General features: G+C 32.5%; 1 protein-coding gene across 1 annotated transcript in view; it reads right to left on the bottom strand.

Annotated features, from left to right (window-relative positions):
• The window catches only part of USP45 (ubiquitin specific peptidase 45), a 49,503-nt gene that overhangs the window by 14,091 nt on the left and 22,720 nt on the right, over nucleotides 1–12,692 (bottom strand). The window contains exons 8-11 of the mRNA XM_052645870.1: nucleotides 12,449–12,536; nucleotides 3,612–3,693; nucleotides 1,653–1,744; nucleotides 25–81 (exon numbers count right to left, since the gene is read on the bottom strand). Of these exons, the coding sequence (XP_052501830.1) occupies nucleotides 25–81; nucleotides 1,653–1,744; nucleotides 3,612–3,693; nucleotides 12,449–12,536 (319 nt within the window). The remainder of the gene's footprint in view (nucleotides 1–24; nucleotides 82–1,652; nucleotides 1,745–3,611; nucleotides 3,694–12,448; nucleotides 12,537–12,692) is intronic.

The following is a 12,692-nucleotide window of genomic DNA, read 5'->3' as shown; positions in this document are numbered from 1 at the left end:
AAGACTTAAGGTTTTTCTCCTTACCCTTTCTTCTATTATAGGAAGTGAAATATCAATAAAAGGATCTTTCACCGTGGAGATCTTAAAAAGAAAACACATTGAAAACTTCAGTTAGAATTCTAATGTAAACAATGTAGTTTTGTAAACTCTTAAAGAAATCTTCCCAGGAAAACTTAAAATCTTAAGTTAAAAAGCATTCCTGGAAGAAAGAGTAATTTAATTGGGTATAGCAATACATTTGTTCAGTCGCTCAGTTGTACCCAACTCTTTGTGACCCCATGGCAACACATATGCAGTTAATCAAAATAAGATAATCCAAAGCTTCAGTAAATGCAACACAGTTGACTTTTATAATACTGCTAATATGACTAATGTGGAATATTTAAAGTAACTTTTAAAATAAACTTATATAATAAAACTGATTAACTGAGGATATAAGTATATTTTTAGTGAAATTGGGGCCATAACATATGATATATGTTATGACATAACATAAATAAAATATGAAATGTTAAGAAAAAGCCATGAGAAAAGCTAGAGAACTTGACTATGTTTTGAAGATTCTTCAGGATAATTCTATTTTAAAAGATACTCTATAGTTTATGAAAAAAGAAATCAACTTCTACGTTGAATATATTAGAAACCTAAGTGGAGCTGACTATTGAACAATGTGGGGGTTAAGAATGCTGACCCCCATCCCACTGAATAGTCAAAAATTAGAGCATAACTTCACAGTTGGCGCTTTGTATCTGGGATTCTGCATCTGCATATTCAACCAAATGCAGACTGTGTAGGACTTTAGCAGTATTTATTGAAAAAATTTGTGTATAAGTGAGCCCTTGCAGTTCAAACCCATGCCATTCAAACCCATGCTGTTCAAGGGTCAACCATAGTATCATGATGACACATTCTGTGCTTCACTATGATAGGCTTGAAGGAGATACAATATATAATCCTGATTTTATAAGATTAGAGAGGGAAGATACTCTACAATCTGGGATAGGAAGACAGATATAAAAACTCTCTCTTTTATGATTAAAATCTGACAGAAGTTTAAACCTATTATATGCCATACAGTTCCAGAAATATTCCTTACCAAGCAATTGAAAAACCTGTAAAAATTTACACAGTCCTTAAGAAGCTGTTACAGTACAGATGGCATTCAAAATGAAATTATCACTAAATTCAAAGATGAGTCAAGTCTGCTTTTTAAGAAAAAATTGAACAAGTCATATAAATGTAAACTTTTAAAGAAGATCAGTCTAAATTATGTCACTACATTGAATTATTTCTATTGGGATTACAATTTAGGGCAATGCATAATGATATTAACGTAGTTACTCTCTTCACAGAAGTTTCTCTTTCATTTTCAACCCAAATGACTAGCGAGCACATAGGACCATACTAAAACAGGCTAAATGAACTTCACAGGTGTGTCAAGAGGAAAATTTAGATAACATTTACTTAAAAAAAATTATACATTATGTTTATTTTCTAGCAGTGAAGGATATATTTTTTAAAGACTTTCAAAAACTACTATGTAGTCATCTGTCACAAATAAAAATGACTGCTGATCATTACATGTGAAAGAAAACAATAAAACAATGTGACTATAATCTAGTCCGTGTTGAAGAGAATTCCAAAGTACCTACATTTGAACATTCTTCACACATGACCGTGCTAGTTAATTCACCAATAAAGATACGATCTATGAAGTTCATTTTCACACCTTCTCTTCCATATGCTGTAAAAATAATACTTTTAATGCAAAAAACATATCAACCATCAACCTAACAATGTAACAGGCTTTTTTTCTGTTGAATCAAAAGAAATCTGAATAATCTGGGACCATATTTAATAATATATTTTACTATACGATGCTATAATTTTCTTTACAATGCTATAGAGAAAATGTGACTATCAACTACTGCAGTCTCAAATAAATAACAAACTGATTGTTCTTAAACTTTAAGAAGTAAAATAAGTAGAGTAATCACCACTGTTCATACCACAGTCAACTGCTCCCACTAAACCCTTTAAAAAGCCTCTGTGCCTAACCTAGAGGTAGACAGAGGGATGAGAAAAGAGATTATGATTTAGGGCTACAAATGCCAGGACCCTAACTGTGGGAACAACAGAGTAGTAAAAGACAAGTAAACCCTGCAAAGCATAAAGAACTAACATGGAAATTAATAACTTAGCTATATATTTAACTCCTGTTACATAAAAATGCTAAAATCATTCTATTTCTATTTATATATTATATGTTACATATTTATATATTTATAAATAAAAGAAAATGATGCCTATGCTTTGATTCAAAATAATATGGAATTGGGGGAGAACAGATGAAACATGAATCAAGTGTAATTTAAGCATGATTATGGGCACACAGGCACATGGGCTTCACACTATTCTAATGGAAGTTTGAAATTTCTCACAGTAAACCACAGGGGAAAATATATTTAAAAAAATGTTTTTTAAACCTATTCACTCCTCTTTCAAATTTCTCTTCCATCCTTTTTGGCTCTCTATCCTCAAATTTCATGCAAACAATTCAAATCATTTTAAAACATTACTTGAAGCACTGAATGACAGAGCAGATTTTTATCTGGACATATCAAGAAATACCTATTAATTATGATGGTAACTATTTAGAAGTTATGTTTGACTAAGATGTTTCATTAAGGAAAACTGTACAAGGGATTGAAAATAAGTCAGATTACAAAATTGAAAAAGGGTGAAAGAAAAAACGAACAGTTATTCTAAACATGCACTAGATGGCACTATCTCAAAACAAAAGAACAGAGCATACCCGAGAACCTATTATTTTTTAAAATCTTGAACCTTCAACTGCACATAAAGTTTTGTTATATAGAAGCTTAATGTATTTATATTTGTTCATATAGACATGCTTTATATATAATGCTATAAAAACAGAATTAGAAAAGAGAATAAATAAAGTAAGAAATAATATTTTAAAACATTTTCTAAAAATGAATTACTACTTCAAGGAAGAATATATTTATAGGACACAATAAATTGTTAATAAATGGGATATAAACCTACATTTAAATACTGATCATTATAAATGATCAGCTTTGATCAGTTAGTTAATCATTGTTTCTGCCTCATATTTTGGCTGATGAAGAGTCAACACTAGGAGCAGACATGTATGCTTGACTTAACAGTATCCTCTTAAATAATGATTTCCTTGAAGGAATCTCTGGAACACTGAAGCATTTTGTCTAGCTAAGACTAGCCAATATCCATAAATCCACTATCGAAAAATGACACAGTATGATAAAAGTGAACTTCCAAGGGAGGTTGCTACTTTCAACAACCTTTCAAATCTCCCATAGGATACTTCTCTTAAGTGCATCAGTCAAACTGTATATTTGATACTAGTTTTTTTTTTAATTCACATAGATTCTAACATTTTCTTTCTATGACCCATTAGACTATCTTGCCACCACAGGAATAAGTAAATTCTCATTACTTCAGAGAATTAGTTCACATAATGTTCAGTTCCTCTCCTACTTCCCCGCTAAAAACAAACTTACAATAATTTCTTCTAGAAAAAACTCTTAACAGTGAAACTGTCAACATACCTTTGACTTTTTTTCTAGTTTCATCATCAGCAGTTTTAGTAGTTGGGTTGTTGAATGCTTTTAGAATGCCAGCTTGTATTCGCTATAAAACAAAGCAGTAAGAATTTCTTAAGAATCTATACTAGAATGTATCCTTTCAAAGCATTATTCTGTGTTCCTGTGAATAGAATCTGGTTTCAATGACAACTGATTCAAGCTTCATCCTCTTAACAAGAGGATTTTCAAACAGCAACATACACTGGATCTCAGTTCCCTAGCCTGTAAATTAAAATGACTGAATTTTTAGAAAGTTAAATGTATCCTTTACTCCAGTTCTAAAACTCCATGCATGAATAATTCTGTGTTGCCAGATTCTCCCCCAAATAAGTGAAGGTTCCTATATACAGGTTCTCTCTTGTGTTTAAAGTATTTTTCACAGTCAACAAAATGCAAGCAGTCTAGCCCCATTTTTTTTTTTACAGGTTTAGAATAAGTTCTCCTTTTTTCTTCTATCCCCCATCTCTCGCTTCCTCCCTTCCTCTCCCCAACTCTATCCCTAAGATGATTTACTCCTTAATCAGGACAAAAAGTAACAAGTAGACCATATGAAATTTCTTATCTACAAAGAAAGTCGTAATACATAAGAAGCTATTAAACTTGTCACTATGACCTCCATATAGATTATTTTATATATATATATATACACATATGCATAAACATATATATATATGACTAAAGTCCAGAATATTGTCCACAAGAAGAAGACAACTCCAGAACTTGATTTTTATTTTATTTGAATTTAGTTGTCAATGAAAATCACGTGTTCAAGTCATCAGCAGCACTTAGTAAATGATAAGGCTTATGGTTCTACACCTCTTATGGTTTAGAAAAGATCTAACCTCACGAAAAACTCTCAGAATAAAACTAAATATATTTCAAAAATAAAGATTTATTTAAGCCAATAAATTATCATCTTTTACACTAATTGCGGCCCTCTTAGTGGATAAATTTAATCTTCTCTAATTCACATTTTAACAGTGGGGTGAGGGGAAAGGTAGTAAGCAAAGTCAGGTTTTCATATATGTGAAACCACTGTTTGACTTAGATTTCTTGATATGAAAATGATACATAAATCTTTTGCTAAAAAATTATCATGTCAAAGAGAAATTAAACAGAATTGCAATCTTCTCAGAGAGTAAGAAAACTTTATATGTCAGAATCCAAGATACTTTTCACTCTTCAGAACAGCTTTATATATGTAGATCGATTGAAAAGAATTTAAAACAAATTAAGCAGCTAACTTATACATTTAGAAAAGGACATCAAACTGAACACAAGTATAAGGAAAGAGTTAAGAGGAAAAAAGTAGAAATTGAAGAGAATAAATAAATGAATCAAAAGCTGATTTTCTGGGCACCAGGGATAAATAAACCCACCAACTAATCTAAATCAAGACAAGCGTGAAAAAAAACATAAGCATGAAAAGCATAACATCACATATAACAAAGATGGAGAATCACCACCTAAATGAAAGATATTACAAATAATCATGAGAGACCATTTTGCTCAACTCTTAGGTAATTATATTTGGAAATTCAGGAAAAAAAAAAAGATAATTTTCCAAAACATTAGAAAATTTTCCAGCTTTCAAGGAAGAAAAAAAACATCATTAAAGTCACTGAATTACATATTCCCTACACAAACCTCCAATAATTTCACAGAAGACTACAGTAAAGCTATGTCCCAGGGCACAGAAAAAGGGAAGCTATCATTATCTTCATGAAGCATAATATTGGTACCAAAAGCTGACAAGAGTGTACACACAGATATACTATCACCTAAAAAAATTCTAAATAAAATATCAGCAACAGAATATAGCTAGCTGCACAATTAAAAAAAAACACACACAAAGATTACAGTATGACCAAGAGGCTTTTATTCTAGTAATACAGAGATATTAGGGAAATCTAATAATATTAATTAATATAAGCCATCATATACACTGAGTAAAAATAAGATCAAATCCCTCAATACCCCCATTCACTACTACTATTTAACACTGTATTAAAGTTTTACTGATGTATTTGACAAAAAATAAATCTCAGAGATATAAAAGTATAAAAGAGAGAAAATTATTTGCAGATGAGATGACTTTTTACTTTGAAAAGCCAGAGGAACTAAATTAAATAAAAAGCTACTATAATAATGAGAATTTAATAGGGAATATATAAATATAATGAAGTCAATCGCCTTCACACAAACAGAACTGTCAAAAGATATAGCAAAAAATAAACTATAATAGCAACTGAAAATATAAAATAGCTAGGAATAAACTAAACAAATGTGTAATATCTAAATGAGGAACACTACTGAAAGATACAAAAGAAAATTTGATCAAATGGAAAGACATAGCATGTTCTTGGATAAGTCCTATCATTATGAACATTTCAATCCACCTTCCACCCAATTTATTTACTTAACATAATCCCAGTGAAAATGGCAATAGTATATAGATTTTAGAGTTTTTTCTTTTTTTAATGTGAGAGATTGAAGGGAGAGATAGGTTCTACCCAGATATGGAAAAAATAAATAAGAATAGCAATGAAAACTTGGGGGCAGAGAGGAAAGTGTAGTAAGAGATGACTGACCAAATGCATTAAAATCTTCATAACTGAAAGGTTAAATCTAGTACTTAAACATATAAGCAAACACAACCAAGAGCAAGTTGAGAAAAAACCCAAATAATATGAGACGTTAGTAAGAGTGCTACCAATTTAGTGGGGAAAGCATACTATATAGTTTGGGTAACTATAGGACAGCCAAATGGGAAAAATGAAAATATCATGGAACAGGGTAAATTTCAATAGATTAAGATTTAGATAAAAGTCAATCATAAAAGTATCAGAAGAAAACATGGGGAAATTCTTTTATAACCTTGAAGTAAATTAAAAATGCCTTTTCAACTAAGACTCAATATCCAGAAGCCATTAAAAAAAAAATCTTAAAATTTTTAAATTCAAAAACAAAAAAATGTTTAACTTACATTTAAAAAAAAAGCTATTGCCACATTATAGGCAAAATCATATCACAAATGATAAACTTGGTAACATATTTCCTCTCTAGTACACAAAAAGCTTTTAGAAATCATCAAAGGATCAAAACCCAGTAGAAAAATGGGCAAAAAAATTAGAACAAATGAAAAGATATTGGGCTTTATTCATAAAGAGAAAAACGTACACTAAAATAACCCTGAGATACCATTTTCTACCTATCAGATTGGCAGAAATGTTAAAAGTTTGGTACAAAAGTCTTTTGGTGAGGCTATGGAAAAACACTTATGTTGCTGACACAGTGAAAACTGTATGCCTATGGAGGACAATTTGGTAACAGTTATCAAAATTACACATGCATGTATCATGTGACCCAGAAAGCTCACTTCTATATTTATACAGATATACTTACAGACATGTGAAATAACACACATACATTATTCATCAGAGCATTGTTCATAAAGGCAAAAACACTGGAAACAACATATAAGGGACAATCAATAGGGAAATGGTTAGAATTGGTTATAAAGGAACAGGTTTTTTTTAAAAAAAGGAAACTTTTTATCTTCTGATATGGAAAGTTGCTACAATATGTTACCTCAAAAAGACAGGGTCATGGATTAGTATATGCCACTTTTTGAAGAATCAAAAGGAAATATACATATGTATACACACATGTCACCAAATGAGAACATAAACAAAGAAAGATAACAAAGTGGTTTACAGGCAACAGCAGGGACATAATGTAAGAGAGTCAGAGAGAATTCCCAGGAGGACAGTTAGGAAGAATTTCAGAATGATGCTTACACTGCTAATGTGGGAGGCAACCAATCTAGACTGGGGCAGTGAGACTTACAAGATGGACATATTGTTGACACCAAGATCCCTTCTGCCATTCTACCATGTTTTTCTCTGAGAACAGAATGTACAGGGAATGAGCTGCTAATGTTACATCTCCCCTTCCTGCTCTGCTACCTTGATCAGAAGAGGACACAATTTACCACCCCAGAATTGTTCTGCTTGGGCCTATTCCCGAGAGTCATGATGTGGGCCATGATGAACTCAGAAGCAGAAAACACGGAGCAGTCTCCAGCCTTTTGGGATGAGAACTAGTACCTGGTCTCTTTTAATCTCTGTCAATTGACCTCGACTTTGACAGGTGTGACTCAGAACACATTCATGACCTTGCCTACTGACTTTCCCAGAAAGAGGTCTTGTAAATTGGCAAGCCAAAGCCAGACTATGTTCCAGAGATTCTCTCATCTTTTGGGAACCATCCAATAAAGGCAGTTAAGTTTGTGCTTGTTACTCAGTTTTCAAAAACTAAACAATATATTGTTTAAGCATACAGAAGTAGCTTTCAAAACTATGGAATGATTTCTGTAAAAGTCGAAACAGTGGTTACCTGTGCTGAGGAAGAAGTATTTGAAAAAAAGAAACAGGTAGCTTTCATGGTACTAATAATCTATTTTTTAACTCTGGGGGTGGTGGTAGGGAGGAGTGCTAATAGTATTTATAGTATGCTTTAAACTATATTTGTACATGTTCTTTCATATGTATGATATGTTTATAATTAGTTTTTAATATTCCTCCCCAATAATTATGAAAGTAAGTTATATTTATTAACTAGCCTATGATCAGCACACTGTATTTCCTAGAACTGCTCACTATTCTGTTTCAAGTGTATTTTGAAAGTTAATGTAAGATTCAAAAATTTAAATATATACAAAGTAGGATATAAAAGTAAACATACAACAATCCATACCATGTTATTCACTCCTAAAATATACTTACATGTGAAGGATATTGAAATATGTGTCCCAGAAGCTATTAAATATTGAAATAATCTCCAATTCAGACTCAATAAACTTGAAAATTGATATCATTTTGATACTGTCTGAGGTAAACTTGACTTTTTTACCTTGAAAAGAGAACACTGAACTAAAAGAAGCGAATTAGAATGGTGCAAGAGATATGCAAGAGAAATATTCAATGGACTTAAATGAAAGATGCCATAAATACCCAAGTTTACCTATAAATATCATCTATAGATATAACTGTAAAAAGTCTCTCGAGCAACTAAAGACCTCTAATTCAACTTACAAGTCTATAAATTTATTCTACAATGTGAACATTTTATTAATTCAGACATGACTTTTAATGAGCCTTTACCATACACTGATATGTAAGCTGTAATATCACTCTTTTTTAAAAGAATAAAAACAATGAAGCTGTTTAAATTCTTAACTTCTAAACTATTAGACATTTGCTTTTTTTATTGTATCCTAGCCACAAATTTACATTCTCTGCTCTAAACTGTTAAAGTTAGTTAAAAGGTAGTTCATCAAGTTGAATAAAATAAATGGGTTTAGGTCCATCTACAACTTTCATTGTTAAGAGCTGTGCTTTGAACCATTTAGATTTTTAAAAAAGACTGGTCAGAGAGCTACTAACAACTGCAGCACATTAATCAATTTGCAGCATCAAGGTTCAACCAGTTCAAACCTCCTTGTTAAACTCTTTTTAAAAATAAGAATGCAAAACACATAATTTAAGTTAGCAGAGCTAGTCTACCTTTAAAAGCATGTTACCTAATAATGGATTAAAGTGATAAATCTTTGATAATAAAAATGTAATAATACCATTAATTTAGTGATAGCTCAAACTAAAAGGAAAAAAAGTTAAGAAGCATATATTTCTAAGCTGAAAAGACTGCCTATAAAAGAAGCCCTTATTGTGAATTTGACTTTATTTCACAGATAAAAAATTTACAATTTTTCCACAAATGATCCCTTTTATCTCTCTGTTCAGCAAGAGGGAGTTATATTCCTCAACTTCATAGTCATAAGAAAAAGACCTTAGTGAAACAAGATGAAAGGAGGTCAGCTGTTTTTTAACCATCACTGGAAGAGTCTGGTGGCAGACATACCGCTGTAGCCTTCCTTCAATCAAAGAACACATGCGCTGACACACTACAACAGCAGCCCGATTAACAGCTGTGGAGTTCCCAGGCCAGACAATGCAGCTCCTGCCCGGGTGCTCACTGTACAGCCAGCACGACCGTCCTTGCTTACGAGACAGAACAGATCCAAGACTTGACATTTTAATTCTGCCACTCCATCTAAAAGCCTCACATAGAGGAAGAAAGATAAGAGCTTTCAAAAAATAATGTTTCCTGCTGTACTGCCTGAGTTTTCAAGATACTGTGAATCCCAACGCATCATTACGACAAAAGAATAATTACAACAAAGAATGCCATCAATGAAAGTAAAATAGAAAAAAATTACAATGATAGATTTTATTGTTTTATTTGTAATAGCAACAGAGAAAAACATTGTAAAAAGGTGACTTTTAATTCCATTACAATGATACATGACCACTATGTAGTAAACATATTCCTGTAAATCTCAGGGGAAAAGAAAAAAAATCATTCTAGCAACTGATGGCTTCAATTAATCCTAAAGTAACTACTGTGTCATCTGTAGGCTCAGAAGGTCAAAATGCATTTACTATTCCTAACACAGAGCATCTCTTTCTACTTTGCTACCTTGTATCAATCCCTTCCATAAGAATATCAATTCTTATTGTATCAATCCCTTCAATAAGAATATCAATTAGTAAATCAGATTCAATACTTTTTCAAATAGTGAAATAATTATGGTTACATTTTAAATAGCAACCTTAAAATGTATATTTATACTAGTCACTGATGATCAAGCATTAACATTAAACCTTTTTTTTTTTGGCCACACTGTGCAGCATGTGGGATCTTAGTCCCCCAACTGGGGCTCAAACTCGTATCCCTTGCAATGGAACCACAGGGGAAGTTCCTAAAATTAAAGTTTAATCAGCAGTATTGTATAGAATTAGATCATTTGTTTGGTAGTCTGAAACACTTAAGTTTGTATCTCCAAACTCATGGTATCAGTTTCCAGATCTAAGAAAATGTAATGAATTATTAGCTCAGGGGGATGTGCTAATGTTACCAAAACTTACTCTTAAATGATTTCTTCAAAACAAATTACAGATAAAACATAATGCAGAACTACCCTTCAATTTAACAGTTTACTCAAATTATAACATATTCAAAATAAGTACAAATGCCCCCCAAAACTAGCTAGTTTATTCATTTAAGAAACTGTTTTCTTCCCAATTCAATACGTAAATGAAATTGTCCATTTAAAGAGTAAACACAGACAACATATTGAACATTAAATGAGCACCTACTAAGTGCAAGGCACACAGAATACCATTCCTTGAGGAGATGACAATCGGTTCAGAGACGACAGACCTGATTTTAAACAGTAGGTGAGTAAAAAGTTGCTCAGTCGTGTCTGACTCATTGCAACCCCATGGACTGTAGCCTACCAGGATCTTCTGTTCATGGGATTTTCCAGGCAAGAGTACTGGAGTGGGTTGCCATTTCCTTCTCCAGGGGATTTTCCCAACCGAGGGATCAAACCCAGGTCTCCAGCATTGCAGACAGATGCTTTACCATCTGAACCACCAGGGAAGCCCCATTAAAATGAAGTGGAAATTCAACTCATTTAATATGATACCCTATAAACAGCCAATTAAGGACAGAACTGTAATATACACTGTTTGGTAACTAACTCATTCTTTAAGATAACTTATGAGAAATTATTAGAACCATGACTGTCTCTTCACTGAAAACTGGCCATACAGAATAAAGAAACACTACCATGTCATGTACAATTCCAACAAAGCAGAATTAAAAAAGAAAAGATACCACCCTTCATAGTAACAAAAGAAACACCTACCACAAGCACATCAGCATTTCACTTGCACCTGGTTGTTCTACTGCATATTAACATACAGATGAAGAAATATATTCACCTTGAACAGGAAACAGGGTTTTCACCTGTTACGACAATTAGGATTGGCAGGGGCTGTCCAGAGTGCTATGTCGAGAATGATTCTGAGACTGAATCCTGACTCAGTGGAACGGTGATGAAATGATTAGCAGGGTCTGCTCCAAGTGAGAAAGGAGGAAATGGGGGATATGTACTGTATACTGGACATCTTTAATGTCTGGCATTTTCTCTGAAAAACTGTATCCTATTTGCATAGGACCCCACCAAAAAAGGTGTAAATAACTAATTTAATATTAGAGTCAACCAACAGCCACTAAATTAAGGGACAGGGTTACAGTAAACACTGTTTGGGAAATCTATCTAGATCTTCTTTACTCAACAGACCCTGACTCAGAAGGCTGGGACTCCAATTCTCTAGTCCCTGAGTGAATTCTAACCCAACATGGGACAATGAGGTTTCTCTCTTTTGGGAATTTAAAATTAGGATTCACAAGCAGCCAGTTCATCTTATACATGTGGAACTGCAACATGCAAGCCACGGCAGTTAGGAGCTACCATTCAGACAGGGAAGCAAAGAAGCTACTCAGTCTGCAGAGACATGCATAAAGAAAATCTACAGAGCCAGAGAAACCAGGGGGAAGAGGAGAATACTTTCTGGATTGCTGAAAAACTTCTTGTCCTATATCCCCATTTATCTGGAATATTAGATTCCTTTTTCTTTATTTAAGCTAGTTTTAATTAATTTCTATTATTTATAGTCAAAGTATACAAACTAATAAAGGATAATAGAGCTGTAAAATGATAAAAAAAATAATCTTGTGGTAGGCAGGGCAAAAAAGGGGAGGAGGATAAACAAAATAGTTTTTTAAAAAGTCAAATTACTTTCAACTGTACATTAAAATTTTGGTAAAATTCCTTCAATTTTGTACCTTCTTCTTAAAGAGTATATGTGATAAACATTGAGAAATCTGACCTTTGTTTCTTCTGTCCTCACTGCATCCAGCAAATAATGAAGAAGCTCCTGACTGTCCTGTTGTTGAAAACTTTTAAATGCAGGGGCCCTATGATTTAAAAACAAAACAGGAAAGGAAAATAAATAAATAAAGTAATTATATCAATAATATATTACTATTATTTAAAATCACCTTGAAATAACATATATTCAATATTCATATATTCAAAGGTTCAATTTACTCTTTTTTCTATAAAGAGAAGCA

Source organism: Budorcas taxicolor, chromosome 9, assembly GCF_023091745.1.
Source record: "Budorcas taxicolor isolate Tak-1 chromosome 9, Takin1.1, whole genome shotgun sequence".
In the NCBI taxonomy this organism is placed as follows: domain Eukaryota; kingdom Metazoa; phylum Chordata; class Mammalia; order Artiodactyla; family Bovidae; genus Budorcas; species Budorcas taxicolor.
The sequence above is the reverse complement of the archived record's forward strand: the minus strand, read 5'-3'. Positions and strand labels throughout refer to the sequence as shown.